Source organism: Pomacea canaliculata, linkage group LG4 (genome assembly GCF_003073045.1).
Source record: "Pomacea canaliculata isolate SZHN2017 linkage group LG4, ASM307304v1, whole genome shotgun sequence".
NCBI lineage: Eukaryota > Metazoa > Mollusca > Gastropoda > Architaenioglossa > Ampullariidae > Pomacea > Pomacea canaliculata.
The window spans coordinates 13,308,305-13,325,747 of NC_037593.1; the positions used below are offsets into that span (position 1 = coordinate 13,308,305).

Consider the following 17,443-nt stretch of genomic DNA (forward strand, 5'->3'; position numbering starts at 1 on the left):
TGTAAACATGATTACAAGCGTAAACATTGCGCGGTTTGTTTGGAACGCAGTCTTTATGGAAGCCTCGCGAGTTTTTCAGCAGTTATGGTGGGTTCACACTGTGCAACAAAGCGAAGAAGCTATTGTTTTATATATTTTTTAATTTAATTTTGCAATTTATATAAATTTGTCGTTTAACACACGAGTGCCTCCCGTGCATAATGTCTCACCAAATACCTTTTTTTTTTGTCAGCATAACACGTATTCGGTAAATCAGACTAGCGGTGAATAGGAACTCAATGACAAATGTCAGGACAAATTCAAGTAACGCGTGGTATATATAGTTGAAATATTTTGCTACTAATCGACGGAGTGCTCAAGAAAATCTAATTTAAAGAAAAGATGAAAGAGAGAGACATGCGTTAATAAGGTTAATGAGGATTATTGGGATGTGACGAGATAGTGTTCATCAAAAGAAAGAAAGAAAGGTTGATGTGCGTGAAAATTACGTGACAGCAACGTTCAAATTCACTTTGATTCAGCAGAGACAGTTGAAAAATGGCTCTTGAGTGTGAAAAAGTTCCTTTCGCACTTAAGTTACTTCGCAGAGATTACGCCACAGAAATGGTTGCATGTGGTCCTCCAAATAAAAATGTCGGTATTCACCTTGCTTTTATTTTTAGAGGAACAACAAATTTTTGTTTCATCTACATCGTGTTTTTTGTTTTTTTGTTTTGTTTGTTTGTTTGTTTTTTAACGACTTTGGATCTGCTGCAGTTGCTGGAACTGCAAATAATGCCTTTATGATGTCTGGGAGGAGAGGTAATGTTCTGGCTGAGGTACAAAAACTTACATACAAACAGTGTGAACAGATATCATCTTATGAAGGTGTTTCTTCTCCGTCTGCCTGCCTGGGCGCATGAACGTTTAAATATCCTTTTTCCTTTCAGGGTGTTCGTACCGCCGGCCGCTGTTATCTACTCATTCTTTGCATACACCATTCTAGTGAAAGGTTACTCTGTAAACTGTTCTCACCGTTAGACCATTCTCAGAACTATGCTTGGACAGTCTGGTGGCGCAATGGTAGCGCCTGTCACCAATACAGTGAGGATTGGGTGTCCTAGGTTCAGATCTCGTCTCAGGTACACTGTTCTTTCTCTGCAACTGGCATCTGTCTACATCTACGATGCCGCTTTCAAGTTGAAGGTGATCGATGAGGCCATTGAAAATGTTTCATATAATTGCAGCTTATTCGTGAATAGAGAGGGTTTTATTTTTAATTTAATTGTTGCAGCTTTTATACGGGTTACTTAATGGTTGCGGCTTATGTAGGGGTGTACTCAATAGACCGAAATGTACGGTGCTCTGCATCAAACAGCCCACTACTAAGAAGCTGACTAGGGGTGAGAATCTTGCCCAAAAGAAGCGAAAACACAAAAACTAGTTGAAATAATCTGGTTTTTTAAGTAATTATTATTATTGAAGAATAAATGGGTCTGTGTTGTGTGCGTGAGTCGTTATGCAGTAAGAGATGAAGCAGTAAACCAAAAAATACAAGTTGCCTGTTAAAACAAATTAGTGCTTTTCAACAATCCCTAAATCAGTTGCTAAAAACTAAATAAAAGGTTTAAATAATAGGCTTAAAAGAAAAAGTCACTTTATCATCATCAGCTTTGTCTGCAATACAAATGAATATTTTTATAACGAAGCTTTTAAAATGAATTTATTGAGTGTCTTCCATGAAACTCTTTATTCAGCTCTTCATTCTCTTAAATTCGATTTATGAGACAGATGAAAATTAGTTTCCTAATAACAAAAGTAAATTTATAAAGGGGAACAACTGTTTAAAAGTTGCAAATCATATAAGCTACCTCCCTTGATTTTCCCTCGGGTAGGGTGGAGAGGAAGGTAATGAAAGATATTACAATAAGAATAATGCCAACAGGTGTTTTTGCGGACCTACGTTCCTCGGGGAGTAACAAGGAATAAACAAACAAAAATGCCAACTAACATACACACACAGGCGCACACATACACCCTGACAAAATGAAACTTCAACAGAAACATTAATATCAGATTTTTTCATTTCCATGCATAACTCGGGTCTCACATCTATACAACTTATATCTATGTGCATTTCACATGTTATTCTTTATCATTTTTAACCCTTGAAAAAAATGTATGTAAGCCACATGATAGAAACATTCACTTTAAATAATTTAATATTCATAATTCTTTTGATCTTGCAGCAAGGTGTTTAATAAAATGATGATCCTTCTGTATCAGTGATGACAGAATGATAAATTTTATTATGACTCTTTCTGATGTATCAAATATGGTCTTGTGTGGACATGCTTTGTCTCTTTTATGCACACTCACACACACACACACATGCAACATTCAGATATGTTTATAAACAAACCATTAAGCAAAAAATAACAAAATGACAAAACCATTACTATAGCTTATTTCTTTCTTGCAGCCTTTGTTTGAGGTAAGGGGGTTTCATCTTTGCTTTTATCTTTTGCATTGCAAAATTCCAATAAACGGTCCAATATCTCTAGAGTAGATAGGTAGGCCGTCTTTACAATCACCTTGGTACCATCAGCTGCAACATCACAAAAAAAGCAAATGATGATATTACAATATTCACAAAACTCTCAAGCAATTGTGAAAAAATAAAATAACACAAAACATGATGAGTAAACATAAACGTTCCACTGTTCATGAGGTATGGCCTGGTAATAAATACTTCTTTGGTCAGTATACATTACCACATAGCCCTCCATGATCATCTTTTCCTCTCATATTTATTGTCAGGGCTTCTGCTTACGCAAAAAATTGCGTACAGTACGCATTAAAAGTTCGGAGGACCCCTTCAATTTTCGTCAATGGAGTCCCCTTCAAATTTGGGCGAAGAACAGGGACCCCTTAAAAATCTGAAGAAGGGGTCCCTGGGACCCCAAAGAATTAAGCCTTAGCAGAAGCCCTGATTGTATATATGAACATTTGAGTTTCTTTCCAAAATCCTTGAGATAGTAGTTCTCAAGCAACTATGGTCCTATCTCTGGATATTTGATTGCTCTATCAGTCTGCTTATTTCCATTTTTATAGCACTGATGATATTTTGTCTGCTCTGGATAGAGGTCACCTCTCATATCTCACAATGTTACACCTTTTTTGCTGTCTTTGATATTATAGATCACACCACTCTCATTCATTTATAGACTCAGTACTCTTTATGGCATCTTAGGCTACCAACTCAATTGGTTTCAGTCATATCTCTCAGATAAGACAGTCATTTATATAGGATGGCTGCATGTCTCTATTTACTCAGGAGTGTTAGTATACCCCAAGGTTCTATACTTGGTCCTATCTTGTTTATTATGTACACCAAGCCACTTACTACTCTAATTCAATCTCACTCTATATCTGATCAATCTTATGCTGATGACACTCAGCTGCATACCAGCTGTTCTCCTTCTCAGACACACACTGCTATCCACAGCATCCAAGATTGCATTTCAGATACAAGACTATGGATGACCCACAGTAAGTCAAAACTAGATGATGAGAAAACAAAAGCTCTTAAGGGTGTACCCTTCACTGCCTGTCTGTTCGGATAGGTGATGCTGAGTTTTCATTTACTTCCTTTACTTAACTTAGGTTACATAACGTCTGCTGATATCTCTTGAAAAGCATGTTTCTCCCATCTGTCGTTCAGCATACTATGAACTGAAGAAGATCAGCTCCATTCGCCATACTCTGTCAATCTCAACCACCAAAATTCTCATCTCTAAACTATAGACAAGCTTCAAGAAGTCCAGAATTCAGCTGCTCATCTTGTTTTCTAGACTAACAAATCTGAACATGTCACACCACTTCTTCACTCTCTTCATTGTCTACCGATTAAACCTACAATAGACTACAAGCTTCTCAGTTCTATGCTATAGATTCTTTTTGGCTCCTCCCCTCGCTACTCTACTGAAATCTTGTCTGTCCACAACCCTTTGAAACCTTAGCTCCTCATCAGACTCTTCCATTCTACCCCTTCCTCCCAAAAAGACAGTCACATACGGACAACGGATGTTGACAATTGCCAACGAGAGGCAAAATAAGTAAGAAAATGCTTTTTTCCATTTAGCCCTCACCCTTTAGGGGGAAAAAATAAACTAAGTAAAGGAAGTAATTCAGTACTATGAGAATAATTAGTAGTAAACATAAGGAAGGTATCAAATAAGAGTGGAAGGTGAACATGTACGAAAAATGGTGGAAAAGAAAAACATGTAGTTACAAGGTTTCCTGGAGTTGGGAGGTATCTCTAGAGACCACATCTAGTTTTCTTAAATGTATTTAGGTAGATGGCATCGAAAGGAGTTCAGGGTTCAACGTTAATTGCTTAAGATGGAGAGGGAGGCTGTTTGATAGCATGCTCACTATTTCAGACTTGATTTAAAAAGGTCTAATCTAGGAATGGGAATATTCAGTTTTGGAGAAGTCTAGTGTAATTGGAAGAAAATAGTAGAGTCTTGGCAATAGTTTACCCGTCAGTATTTTGTACATGAAAATGCATTTATTAAACTTAAGTCGGTCTTTTAGAGGAAGGACACCAATATAGATGAAGTAATTTGGGTCTATTTTCAGTTTTAGCAGAATGGCTTTGATTTCTTACCTCTGAACACTTGCTAGAGGTTTCATAGAACTTCCACTAGTGGAATCCCAGAGGATGGGTGCATAGTTAACAATTGTCTGAATGTGGGTAGTATAGAAGAGTTTTCTTGTGTGAGTGTCTAGGATTTTTGGATCCTTGGAAATGGGGTGGCTAGGTTTTGTCTTTGTTGTCTGGTTGTTAGAAGCATGACTTCAGTTATCTGGGGGTTGAGTGACATGTGGTTTGAATCAGCCCTGTACTGCTAAGCAGCAGAACTCTCTTCTACATCACATTCTCACTCTGACTTGAAGGCTACATTAAAACAGCAGAACTCTCACTAAACACATGAAGCAATAAACAGCATAACAATTGCACTGAACAATACTGCTTTTGCATGAATGGTCAGCAACTGAAAGTTACATGTTAGTTATAGTTGAGAGTTGGAACCAGGAACTCACAAGCATTAAAGTAAGCTAGTACTGAAGGAAATACTCACCGAAGGACACTTCCATAACTGGTTCTGACCGATCTGATTTCACATCAACCTTCATTGCGACATTTTGATTGGTACTAGTAATCTTTGGCAGGTGCATATGAAACAGTACCTCCCTGGCATGATAGAGACAAAAATAAACGTTGTAGTTATACTGGAAGTGTAAGTCTCAAGATAAACTAAACGAATGATGAACTAAGCAACTTCTTCGACTGACTCAATCCTGCATCGCTTTATTTTCTTTTAAACAGAACTCGGCTTAGGAGAAAACACAGTCAAGAAGATACAACGAACAATAGCTCTACTCATCATTACAATCATATTTTTCTTCAAAAATTTACTATTAATTTCAAACATACACTGTCTGTAGCTCGGGGTAATGGTAATGAAATTTTATGCCAAAAAAAAGAATAGTTGGTTCTAGGAAACTGCTATCGCTAACAATGGGAGCAAACTTTTCACAAGTGCTATTCATTTTCTACATATCTACAACGTGACTTACCGTATAGATAGTACGTTCCTTGAACATGGATCAAAAGTAAACTTCATGTTCTTTACGGGCCGCAAATGAAATTGTTTTAATATCCTTACAATACGTTGGGCAGACATGCTTAGAGGACCCAGGAACGATAAGTAGTAGTGAGAGAAAAAAATATGACATTGCAGTGACGTCCCTTTCCTCGTTCTCCCTCGTCCTCTCTCTCTGGTACTCGCTCACGATGGACGTATACCCCTTCTTCAATCTTTTCATGATTTGGCAGTTGGTCTAAACAGACTAATTTCATCTCTGACTGCCTGCATGTGTCTTTCTTTCTTTGTTTCTGTGTAGGGATGTCAACGATTTTGACGCTCGTTGCAGATTTTGTGCTACTCACTATCCTGATTTCAAATATATGGACAAAAATTTTCTCAGAGATAAGCAGAACACATCACCACGAGAAATGTCCTTCAGTCAACATGTTGAACTGCTATGTGTACTTTGAAATGTTTTGTACTTAAAATCATTATTTTCTGCTTGATCTAAAGCTTTTTTTATTTCCTAATGGATATTTCTTTGGTGTAGGTGTTTATGGTTTATTGAAGATGTGATATTATACTAGTACCATGCAAGACAGCTGTGAACACTGGGCACCGCGGTGGGGCAATACATCTGTTAGAGCTTCACATTGGTCGCCCTTTGCAGTGGTTTCTTTCCTCTTTACACTTGAACGAGCTTCCATTCCGACAGTGCAAATGTTATCAGAAACTGATTCTTTTCTTACAGTTATTCAATATAGAACTTTGAGAAAAGAGGAAATATTTAGTTGTTTTTTTTCTATTTAAAAAAAAAAAAAGATTTTTGGGGGGCAGAAAAAATCAGGTGTTCTGCTCATTGCAGATTTCTTTGCTATATTTTTTGAACATAGCTGATTGTAAAAAAACTTCAAATGTGCCTGTTCATCTGTTGCAGTTCATTAGGATGATGCCTCACCCTACTATATAAGCCAACTTTTACGCTTCTCAGACATACTTTGTGTGTAGGTTTTCCTGTCTTATGTCTTCTTGATCTGCCTCTTTCCGTTTGTTTGCGGACTGTGTCCTTGTGTTATATGCATTTTGTTTCCGTCTTACTTTGTGTATTAGCCTCTTTTGTAAAGCGCATTGAGCCCTCTGCTAACTAGGAAAATGCGCTTTTTAAAGTAATGCACAATATTAGTAGTAGTAAAGGTTCTGCTGACGATCACATATCTTCAATTATCATTGGCATCGTGTGTGATTGTACTGCGTTTGAAGTCATCAAAGAATTCAAATACACACATGTATGTATATTCATACCATTTTATTAAATCTAGATGTGAAAAAATAGAACAACAAAACACAAACAAATAGATGGTTTTAGAACGATTCCCAGTGACGGACAAGAGCAGTTTGCATCATATTATATACACCTGCTCAAAACTTATTGGGATGGCTCAATCGAGTGACCTTCAGACTCGATCTGTGCAACAGGTAGACTTTTTTTTCAGTGGAGCATAGGGCCGCAACCACATCGTACCTGGTTCTGTGCGTCCCTTTCCAGTTGGGACCTGATTCATTATAGAGCGTCTACTCTGGAATAAATACAATTGTGTCTTATCCTAAACATCTTTCTGAGAAGACGTGTAGTCATCCTCTTTTGCTATCATATCCTGATCATGTGTGTTACCTCCAACCCATTGCAGCGCCTGTTTAATAAACTGATGAACTGATTAAACTTCACCGTGAATTGACAAACTGGAAAATGCAAGTTGACTATAACTGCAGCTGTCTCCTTGCCATAAGAGAAAGAAACGGAACTAGCACATTTTTTTACCTGTATGTACACAAGTGAGTATAATAAAAAGTACATTTGAAAAAAAAATATCCTCCTCAATAACTTAGGCTGGTGGATGTACAAGCTCATCAAGCATAATCCTACGGTCAATCAGTAACTCCCCAATGACTTCCGTTTTCTCATCTCGCTGGTATCTCATGAGCTCATATCCCATCTGCCTCATAAAACCGAAGCATTGATTCTGTATTTGTTTCACGTGAGGCCATGTTATGGTTCTCTCCATGCATACGCAGACTGAAATAGGTTCTCGAGCGCATCGTCGTAGTTGAGAGAGGAAAGCTCCGGACTTTCCAGGTCAGTGGTTGCAGTCGCTTCAAGAACGGACGTCGGGTTTAACGATGTGGTGGAACGTTCCAAGATCGCCAGTTGACACATGTGTCCAGTTTCGTTACTGCAGTTCATCCCCAGATACGAGAACAGAAGTTGCGATGTTTTGACTGGTGCTTTAGCCATGTTTTCGTACTTCAAGAGCGCGATACGACCTTCGTGTCGTCGACTCAATTCAAGCGCAGACGACAAATTGTCCTCGAGGATGCTGCAAGTGTTGAGCGCCAGAGTTGAGATGTCATTCGGTTTCGGGGTCGATTTCCATGTGGACCAGATCATGGCCCGCGGGTCGCGCACGAGGTAAAGGACAACCAGGTCACGGTGACGTAGAAGTAAGGGTTCAAGGTGTATAAGTCGCGACCCTACGACCTTGAGAAGTATTGTCTTGTTGAAGCATTCACTCTCTGCTTGCTCCACACAGGACGAAAGTTCGGCAAATGATCTGATCATATTGACGCTGTCATTGCCTGAATTCAAAGAACCTTTGGCTTCAGCAGCTGCTTTAACGCATCTAGGGATTAAAAAAAAAGAGACATACACAAGAAATTAAACATCGTTTCGCTCATTTGCTCCTTCATTCGAGTTAGAGGGGGGTAGAGAAAGAGAGTTTTTAGTCTGCAACATTTCTAAAAGCATGTCTAGAATTGGAATTGGTTGAAATTACAGCTAGTGCACGCTTTCCCTGCTTCATCTTCGTAAGAAAGCCGTAAGTTGTTGGCTTAAGCTGTAATGAGCCTTGTTCATTAACGCTAAATCTCAAGGTTATTTGCAGATTTTTGGCTTTAGCACAGAGCAGGGTGATGACAGATGGTTTGAGCGAGCTAACGTAGTTACCGAGCCAGTGTTGCTGTCTTTGGGTGAAGAGCGAGAGCACTAGCATTCAGGGTGGTCAGATCCATGCGGCTGAACCCACATGTGAGCAGCGCATCCAGCAGGGCAATGCTGTCCGAGTACAACTTGTCCGGGAAGCTACCAGTATTTCCTGCCCTGAGAGAAGATATATATTTTTTTTCAATTTTTTTTTCTCTCTCTCTCTCTCTCTCTGTCCCTTTGGGTCGCTCCCAACTCTTCCATCCTACTCTCCCATCATCACATGATGATTGATGGATGATTGATGGATGATGGATGGATGATGATGATGATGATGATGATGAGGAGGAGGAGGAGGAGGAGCGGAGTATTATGGACTATGGGCTGCTGCATTACAATTTTCTTTTTTTTTTTTTTCTTATTTAAACTACAGAGGATGCGACTTTCTTTGGAAGGGAATGTATCATTTGAGTTAAATAAGGTACAAAGAAATCCAACAAAGACTTGATATATCCATGGATCGATCGATTATTACGTAATATCACGCTGTGACCTCCATAACAGAGAGGAAGATGAATATGAAAAGAAGGAGTTGCATTGTTGCCGAGAGACAAGGTCCAAGGAAATGTTTACTCACCGAGAACGCCAGTCGTACATTTTCACCTCATGGGAAGATAGCCGAGTAAGAGGCTCAAAGATGTAGTATATCCTAGATGAGAGGTCAAGGATGTCACCGATCAGTGAGGCGCCACAACTCGGCTCGCTGACCAGCAGGACTTTCTTCGCCTGGGTGTAAGAGCTGTTGATGGCTCTGGGGAAGGTCCTGGTGCTGGCGTTTACTAACAGCGTCCACAACACAGCATCTGAGCAAACAGTGCATGCTCGTCACACCGGTCCGCCAACAATCGTCGTAATCGTTGCTGCGTCCTCGTTGCTTCAGTTTCAGTCTTTGACTAATCTACCATCAGTATCTGCACGTCTGAATGGGGTTAGAGGCGAGGTGGACACAGAAAGGCTCACTTCGATGTATAATAATAATTATGACCGGGGCTATGAATGGGTGAAGAACAACGAAACGATTCTTAGTGTAATGAGACTGATTCATTCATCCATTCATTCAATTCATTCGTTTATTCAAGACTGCGCATGTTTTTGATAAAAAGATGAAACTAAAAAAAAAAAAAAACAATTTCAAGCTATATATTCAGTCACAAAGAAAGCTCTTCTTAATCGGGAAGGTGTCCTCGAACGTCTGATCAAGGGTGTGTGTGTGTATGTGATAGATAGAGAGAGAGAGAAGGTCACATAAAACCAAGATTTGTGATGCAGCATTCAAACTTTGGTCAGCATCCTAAGTTCAACTTGTTTACCAATACCTTTGCCAATTCAACGGGATTTAGAATGTTTGACATTTTAATATGATTTATTGTATTTTTAATAGAAAGAAAACCGGATAACAGGCTGCTTCTTTATGTGAAAAGGGTAATACAATCCATGCTGTCAACTGCAGTACATTATATGAACTATTGATCATGATTCAAAGATTTAACGGCTGTGTACGTGCGCGTGAGGAGGTTACCCCGGTTAAAAATGACCTTTAGAGGGAAATTCAGTAGTCATGTACTAGTTATTCTCACTAGTATTTATTAGTACGTTACCGGCTTGTCATTGAAAACACTCACAGAACAGTAATGCCAGAAGGGAAGTCACCAGAATGCTTCTTTTCAGTGGGTGACGACAGATCCAGCGCATGGTGATTGACTTCCGGTTTACGTTGGTCATAGAAGATCTCAAAGACGCCATCACAAACCAAGAGTTACTCGAGCAGTACTGCGGTGAATTCTTCGAGTGACTACAACAGGACAAACGGTTGGCTGGTGGTTCGAGTTGCTTCACACCGTGCTGCAACGAAGGCGAAACACGACGAATAACTGTCGCTGGCAGCAATGACAACAATACCAACTTTCGCACAATAGGTGAAACAGATGTCACAACTCAGTTAAGCAATCTGCAGGTTTCGATTTTTTTCTGTAAGATTTTGGTGAGAAATGTATTACGAGTAGTAGTATTCAAACTCAATAATAGCGACACACATTTATCACGTAGCCAGGTGGTGGGATCATCGTGTGTCAGAATTTCTCCCACACACTCAAGCAGACGCAGCAAGTCTGGCTGCTTCGAGCTTTGAATCCTAAGATTGTCTTCTTTTTGGTGTTTAAAGGACAACATTTTGCGTGAAACCATGACCTGTGGTTTTTTTTTTTAATTCTGAACGAATGTAAACACGCCTCATCATACATAGACTGCAACACTACGTTGAGTAATATAATTTTTAAAAAAAACTAAAATAACTCAACTGCAACATTAACAACATATTCTATTATTAACGTAAGCAAGCATGAAAACATGATCTGAGAGACAGCATAATTTATGTTATGAATAAACAGCAGGTTCCAGGTTCGTCTATTTGCTCAGAGACCTGCAGATCTCTCTACAGATTACTGACCTGCCCGGCGACGTGCACATGCAATTTTCATTTTATTTTTCTTTCTTTTCTTTTCTTTTTCTTTTTTTTTTTTTATCTCGAAGGAGATGACGCTGTTCAGTGTAATACAACGACTGGCAGTAGCTTTAAGAAACTGATGATATTGCTACCCAGTAAACAAGAAGTACACTCGACGATGCAAGAATCTAAATGCCTGTGGACTAAAACCTTGATTGTGAGCAGCCATGCTGGATGGCAACGGTTGTGTGTTGTTAACTTACTTGTTCTCAGAGTGCAGAGGACTCGTCATAGCCTGGCCTTGCAGATGGCACTGTCACTAGAACACGCTTTCTGCCAGATGATATCAATTCCCTCTTATCTCTTTCTCCTGCTCATGTGCTCTCTCTCTCTCACGTCTGCAAGACACGTGACCTCTACAACCTATTTTAAACTATTCTAGCTCTGCTTTCCAGACTGTTAGATCAAAGCGTCGTCTTTGTGTCGTCTGTAGCGATCATATTGCTACTAATTATTTATTCTGGTAAAAATCATCGAACCAGCTTCTTTACTTCTTTTTTTTTTTGAATTCTACAGCCTGCTGCACTGTATTTTTGTGCATTTGTGCATTGTCCATTTCAAGATACTGATAAACTCGTAAACAACTCAAAATCCGCTCACCAGAAATATTTATTCTGGAGGACCTCACTCCCGGAGTAAGAGACGACGGAAATTTCGACTACTCCTGAAAAAAGCTGTGACCGATATCAGAAAAAGTTTTTCTTCGAGATATTGCGCTACACAAATTAACATTATTATTATTAATAAATTTAACAACCAGATTTAAGCTAAATAATGAATATTTACCTTTAACATTCATCGGTAATAGAAGGACAGCTTACAGCAGACGACGTTTGACGTCATATTTTTATCCGGTTGACGTCATACTCATTCTACGTCATATTCATTGCCCCGCTGAGAGAAGCGAAATGTTGTGAGAGGTGAGTGGCCGCGTGGGAGAGGCTGCGCATGTGTGTGTATGTCTATGTTTACTCTGTGCTAGGGTTAAAACTTAATTTGCTAAGAGAGGGGATGTATCAGAGTACCCTATTAGTTGTTGATTTAGGGATGTGTCTGCCGGGTAGCTCTTTGAACGCGCACCCTTTTTGTTGGTTCAATTTTGGAAGGAGAACTCAACAGGGCTGCCTCAGGTTATAGCTATAGATGGGTATTGGAGGGGAAAGTTTTTTTGTTTCATGCTGAGGCCACCTAGTGACATCTTTTGTTTCCTCCGCGTACTTTTGACAGGATTTTTTTTTTCCATCTTTATCGTCCTTGTCATCTTAACATCTTACATTCTTCGTATCCTCATGTGATCTTGTCGACCTTGTCCTATTTTTGTCGTCGCTGCGTTTCTTCAATATCATCGCCTCTTCTTCTTCTTCATCCTTTCCGTGCCTGCGTGTGCGGAGTCTCAACCGTTCTACTTCTCGTCAATTCTTCGTTTCGTCACCTTCGTCGTGTGGTCCTGTGTCGTGTGGTCAACGAGGCATCTCGGACTGTGGACCACCAAAGGGTCCCTGTGCACGTCGGACGGACAGTGCAGTTGTGGTCAGAGCGAGAGCGTCGCGTAAGGCCAGAGAACTGAGGGAGACAATGTCAACAGCACACTGTGCTCTACATCTAACTTCAGGCCTGAATGTCTCAGGGGTAAGAACTTTTGTTAATTTTTTTATTATTATTATTTCCCTTACTAACATCTCTCATTACCTTGTCTTTTCTGCGTGGGCTAGTCCCCGGTTTTTTTGCTCGTGCGTGTACGCGTAAGTGTATTTCTTCATTTTTTTCCCCCTCTCTTTCTCATTGTTATCTACATTTTTATTAAACTTCTTATTTGCACTGTTCATTTCGTCTTTGATGTGGTCTACGTTCATCAAAGGTGCGATAGGTACGTTGTGTCCCGCCTCTGGCTGACCGAGTAGGTGTGTTCGTGTCGGCTGTGTGAGCGGTTGCGAGCGTGCATCCGGCAACGCTAGAGGCGGTACGCAACATACATAGTTGCCAAACACCATCTCAGCACGAGCTAATATCCCTAGACTGCTGGCAGACGATTTTTTTCCAGTTAACTGCTAAACGAGGCATGAGACAAGACAGCTTCCGGTTTAGTCACATTCTTTGTTACGGCTCGCCGAGACTAACAGCAGAGAACTTTGCAAGAGGCTAAGCGTTGGTCTTGGCAGACAGACAGCAATCCACCTATACACGTCCATGATCTCAGCATTGTCTCTGATTTCTTGGCGGATTAACCTTCAAAACAAATCCGTCGTATTTAAATATAACACGTGCATTTTAGATGGGGATATCCGAGTCAAGGGGATTTCTGAGCATATGGCAGGTGCCGCTATTTTGCCAGCGCCCAATAACACCACAAAGCCGTTTGGGTAAGTGTGCGATTTTTTTCCGGAACCAACGGGTCTGCAGCGGTTCTGATCGGCGAGTGTGGTTGTGCAATTGTTTGGGATCAAGCCAGTTTGTATTGCCTGCGTTGGGATGTTTCAATCTGTCAGAGTTTTATCTTCCTATGCGTGGGACGCGCATATATTATATATGATCTTCAAGGATCGAAGTTTTGCACACTGTAAGTCACGAATAGTATCATTGTAAGAGTATTTAAGTGAGAACGGACTTGAAGGGGTAGTTTTAATCACGCCCACTGTTAATTTTCTTTTTTATCTCCTGCTTTCTCCATTTTTCCTTTGCTTCTCGATCTGTGATGGCGGGCTTGCCTCCTGGCTTTTACTGAACTGAGTGTTGATCAGTGGTGCGGACCGGCAGAGTGTTAACTTTTCCGATGAAGACAACGCCTGCACGTCATGTTGCAGAGTGCACGGAGGGAGCAAGGAGAAAAAGACAACAGTTCCTCACCCACCCTGATTGGAGGAATTTTTTATATTATTATTTGGTGCTTGAGTGCGTATATTTTGTGTATTCAAGTACACACGTCTTTGTTATCCGTCTGTAGGACACTATTTTTCCGTTCTAGCACTTTCTCTAAGTTGTGTTAATACGTCTGCTTTTTTTGCACCGTTTATCTCGTTTGTTTTGGTCTTCGCTCACTAGGCCCAGCGGCGCGTGACTGCGGGGTCGTGGAGCATGAATGTGAGGCTGCGACTGTTTCAGGCGACGCCGGGGCGAATATGCGACTCTGTATGATAGGGCAGTTTTATTGTACGTACAGACTTGTTCGGCAAAGTCAGCATACAGGATCTTTCATTGAATATTCACAAATGAATGTAACTAATGAATTTAGTAAAATTTTAGATACTCTTGATAAAAGCGTTTATCACGTGACCAAGTGCAGTGGTGAGACACCCAATAACTTGCTAAACAGGTCAAATACTGGTATTTGGGAACTTTTAGATAGCATGATGTCTCAAAGAAAGGTGTTAAATCATTGGAATCATTGTAGTTATTTATGTAACCGGTAGTGCCAGACACTAAGGAACTCCTACCACCAGCATGTTTGATCAATTGGTGGGTAACCTCCCATGAAACATTTATAGAGAAAGCAGTTTGTTTGGCTCTAGACCAAGCTGAAATGCCAACCAAGACAAGCATTATTGTAAAAATATCTGCAAGCAAAACGAAAACCTGTTTCCAGGATTAACAGGATCCCACAAGTTGAGAAAACGGTGATTTTAAGAAAAAATGATAAAGAGAAATCTCACCTAAAAACAACAGCTGCAAATTAAAGAGCAAACAGCGATCTGAAATGGCTCATTCTAGTTCAGCTTATCCAATTTCTGAGTAAGCATCATGATAATGTGTGAAAAAAGTGACCACACTAGGCAACATTAGGAAATTTACCCTTAAAGTTTGAGGGTCAGATATCGGCCTTTTCATTTCTAGTAAAGCTTAAAGCACTTGTAGCTTTCGATCAAGTTTTGTCTGGGCAATACAAGTTACCTTTTCAATTTTAGTCAAGAAAATTTTCCTGTTGGTGTGAGGAATGTATGCCTTCCCCAAAGTCCAAGTTTTTTTCCTGACCTTACAGCAAAGTAAAAATTTCATGACTCAAAATTCTGCATGACGACCAATGCCTATACTGTATCTACCATCTGCACTGAGAGCAAAAGGCAGTAAAAATCACTATGTTTCACAATTTGTCAATGTCAGTCACTACTTAAAACTAGTGATTATATCTTTGCCATACATATCAGTATGTTACAATTTGTCAATGTCAGTCACTATTCAAGAAAACAGTATCCTTCACACAAAAAGAAAAATGTGAAGCTGTAAAAACACCCCTCACAGTTGTTCTCGGATGCGCCCGCACAAGCAAGCATGCACAAAAAGAGAGGAAAAAATTTCAACTTTGTAATTTCTTCCAGATGTATCTCTGAAGTAAACGACGCAAGAAAGTTTTGGTACAGCAACATTGCAGCCTGCAGGCGCAGTGAACACGCACACGCTACATTTCTAACTTTGACACTTGTTAGAGATAATAGTGCATTCATAAATTATCCAACTGGCTATGTTATGCCACGTTTTAAAATAATAAAAAAAAACCACTACACCCAAGCTTTTCTGGTGCACCTTTAAAACATACGCTTGGCTCTTGGGTTGCGGAGGACAAATTAAATAAAACTCTTTTATCTGTTGACAACCATTCCCTGTTCAAACAGGCTCAAACACATCTGAATGGCATTAGTCAAGTAGTTCTGGTAGGGATCTGACCATGTTATGATCACGCTCTTTACTAACAACACATTAAAACAAGTGACCTTTACTGTGTGAATGTGACAAACTGCCTATTTCCTCAGCTTCACAGAAATGAAGACATCAATCTATGTTCATAACAGTATTGTTTTTCCCAAGATGTTGGAGAAGGAAAAGTAGCATTGCCATGCATTCAAAAGGTGGTAAATCGGGTGTTGTGTATGGGTGGTAGCAACATAAAATGTAAGGAGCAAGGGACACGCTGAATAGTCCAATAATGCTCGGGTAAGCCAACCGAACAATTAGAAATACATGATTGAACACTTATGTACATGTTTTAACTAAAAGAAACACGCAGAACAGATTACTGTGGGGAAATGGTAAGGCAAAGTGTGGAAGCCAAAGCAGGTCATAAAACCTGGACAAAAAAAAATTACACTAAAACTCTTTTGATGGACAAAATATCTAAGAAATACACAATTCTGAAACTTAATACAAAAGAAACAAAAATAAAGACTTGGTGAGAGACTCAAAAGACATTGCAGTGCTCCATTTTCGGTCATCCTTCAAAGGTAAACATTTCTCCTCTCTCATACTTCACAGCCTTGCTATTCTAGCATCCCAGACTTTCTAATCACAGTGAGGACACAACCACTTACAGAACCCACTAATCGAGACAATCCTTGGTGTGAATCTGTCAAGCACTCATGGGGGTGGAAAAACAGGCGTTATGAAATAATGTCACCTAAAAAGAAATAAAGTGCTCCTTCAGCTAAATTTAAAAACCAATCTTCTCTGTGATGGCATTTTATTAGGGGAAGAAAAGTGCACTAGAAACACCACACATCCTTGGGCCACAACAGTCTCATCCGCAGATCTATTATTAATTTTGTTTTCTAGTTCAATCATCAGCATACAACCATGGCCAAAGATGTAGAATGATGGTGTATTTTATTATCATTACTGCCTGCTATACATAATGCCCAGAGTTACCACACACACAGTACATGCACACCACAAAGCTCTGCTCTAAGTCCCTTCTGGCAAACAATTATTAGGATGTGCAGCAACATCCCCCACATCTAGTTCTGGGCTGCTTGTTGATCAAATATCATGAAAATGTAGCTGTGGTATGTGACTTTACAAAATGAGGGTTGAAACAGCAGAAAGGACAAAGACAATGTGGTCAATAACAGTGGTCACAAATATCAGCACAAACACACCATACACATCATGTTATTAGCATGGCAGTGCACACGTCAAACTTCTTTTTCATATGTCAACCTTTAAACATGCATCATTTGCACACTTTTATACATATTTAAGAATCCGTACCCATGTGTGAGCTTCCTGGATGACAAGTTTCCCACACAGTTCATTCAAAGCCTTGGTGCTTGCTAGCTACAAGACTTGTCGAAGTATCTAAATTCTAGGCAGCAAAATGTTATGCCACCCCACACTCCATGAAATACCCCAGCAGAAAAAAAAAAACAAACAAACCCAAATTCCTTCTTCTCTACAATCTCCACTAATGTACATCTATAAGGAGCTGAAATATGATGATCATCATAAACATGCTAAATGTCAGATAAGATCCTGAGTTGCTATAGTCCAAGCACAGATTAACAA

At 39.8% G+C, this 17,443-nt stretch overlaps 2 protein-coding genes and 1 long non-coding RNA gene across 7 annotated transcripts; 1 reads left to right on the top strand and 2 right to left on the bottom strand.

The window, feature by feature from the left end:
• Positions 1–2,041: 2,041 nt before the first annotated feature.
• On the bottom strand, positions 2,042–5,776 carry LOC112563172. Its single transcript, XM_025236944.1, has 3 exons — positions 5,626–5,776; positions 5,127–5,239; positions 2,042–2,587 (listed from the first exon to the last, which is right to left on the bottom strand). The coding sequence occupies exons 1-3, from the start codon at positions 5,730–5,732 to the stop codon at positions 2,445–2,447; spliced, it is 363 nt and encodes a 120-aa protein (XP_025092729.1). The 5' UTR covers positions 5,733–5,776; the 3' UTR covers positions 2,042–2,444.
• Positions 5,777–6,927: 1,151 nt separating this feature from the next.
• LOC112561860 lies at positions 6,928–12,053 on the bottom strand. 5 transcript variants are annotated; one of them, XM_025234674.1, is made up of 7 exons: positions 11,963–12,000; positions 11,777–11,850; positions 11,380–11,514; positions 10,296–10,515; positions 9,251–9,476; positions 8,638–8,790; positions 6,928–8,314 (listed from the first exon to the last, which is right to left on the bottom strand). In XM_025234674.1, the coding sequence occupies exons 4-7, from the start codon at positions 10,414–10,416 to the stop codon at positions 7,684–7,686; spliced, it is 1,131 nt and encodes a 376-aa protein (XP_025090459.1). In that variant the 5' UTR covers positions 10,417–10,515; positions 11,380–11,514; positions 11,777–11,850; positions 11,963–12,000; the 3' UTR covers positions 6,928–7,683. The 5 variants fall into 5 exon arrangements, with proteins under 5 accessions (XP_025090459.1, XP_025090460.1, XP_025090458.1 ...); XM_025234675.1 differs by lacking the exon at positions 11,777–11,850 and having other exon boundaries at positions 11,963–12,004; XM_025234673.1 differs by lacking the exons at positions 11,380–11,514; positions 11,777–11,850 and having other exon boundaries at positions 11,963–12,053.
• Positions 12,054–12,676: 623 nt separating this feature from the next.
• Positions 12,677–15,663, top strand: LOC112561863. The gene is made up of 2 exons (XR_003098735.1): positions 12,677–12,805; positions 14,216–15,663. It is a non-coding gene; the product is annotated as an uncharacterized LOC112561863 (long non-coding RNA).
• The last annotated feature ends 1,780 nt before the right edge of the window (positions 15,664–17,443 follow it).

Excerpts from the sequence above, each read along its gene's own strand:
- LOC112563172 (XM_025236944.1), bottom strand. The coding sequence starts at position 5,732 with ATGTCTGCCCAACGTATTGTAAGGATATTAAAACAATTTCATTTGCGG. Across the intron at positions 5,240-5,625 it reads AGGAACGTACTATCTATACG|GGAGGTACTGTTTCATATGC; the intron begins GTAAGTCACGTT and ends CTATCATGCCAG. Across the intron at positions 2,588-5,126 it reads AGTTATGGAAGTGTCCTTCG|CTGATGGTACCAAGGTGATT; the intron begins GTGAGTATTTCC and ends GTGATGTTGCAG.
- LOC112561860 (XM_025234673.1), bottom strand. Across the intron at positions 8,791-9,250 it reads ATGTACGACTGGCGTTCTCG|GGCAGGAAATACTGGTAGCT; the intron begins GTGAGTAAACAT and ends ATCTTCTCTCAG. Across the intron at positions 8,315-8,637 it reads AAGACAGCAACACTGGCTCG|ATGCGTTAAAGCAGCTGCTG; the intron begins GTAACTACGTTA and ends TTTAATCCCTAG.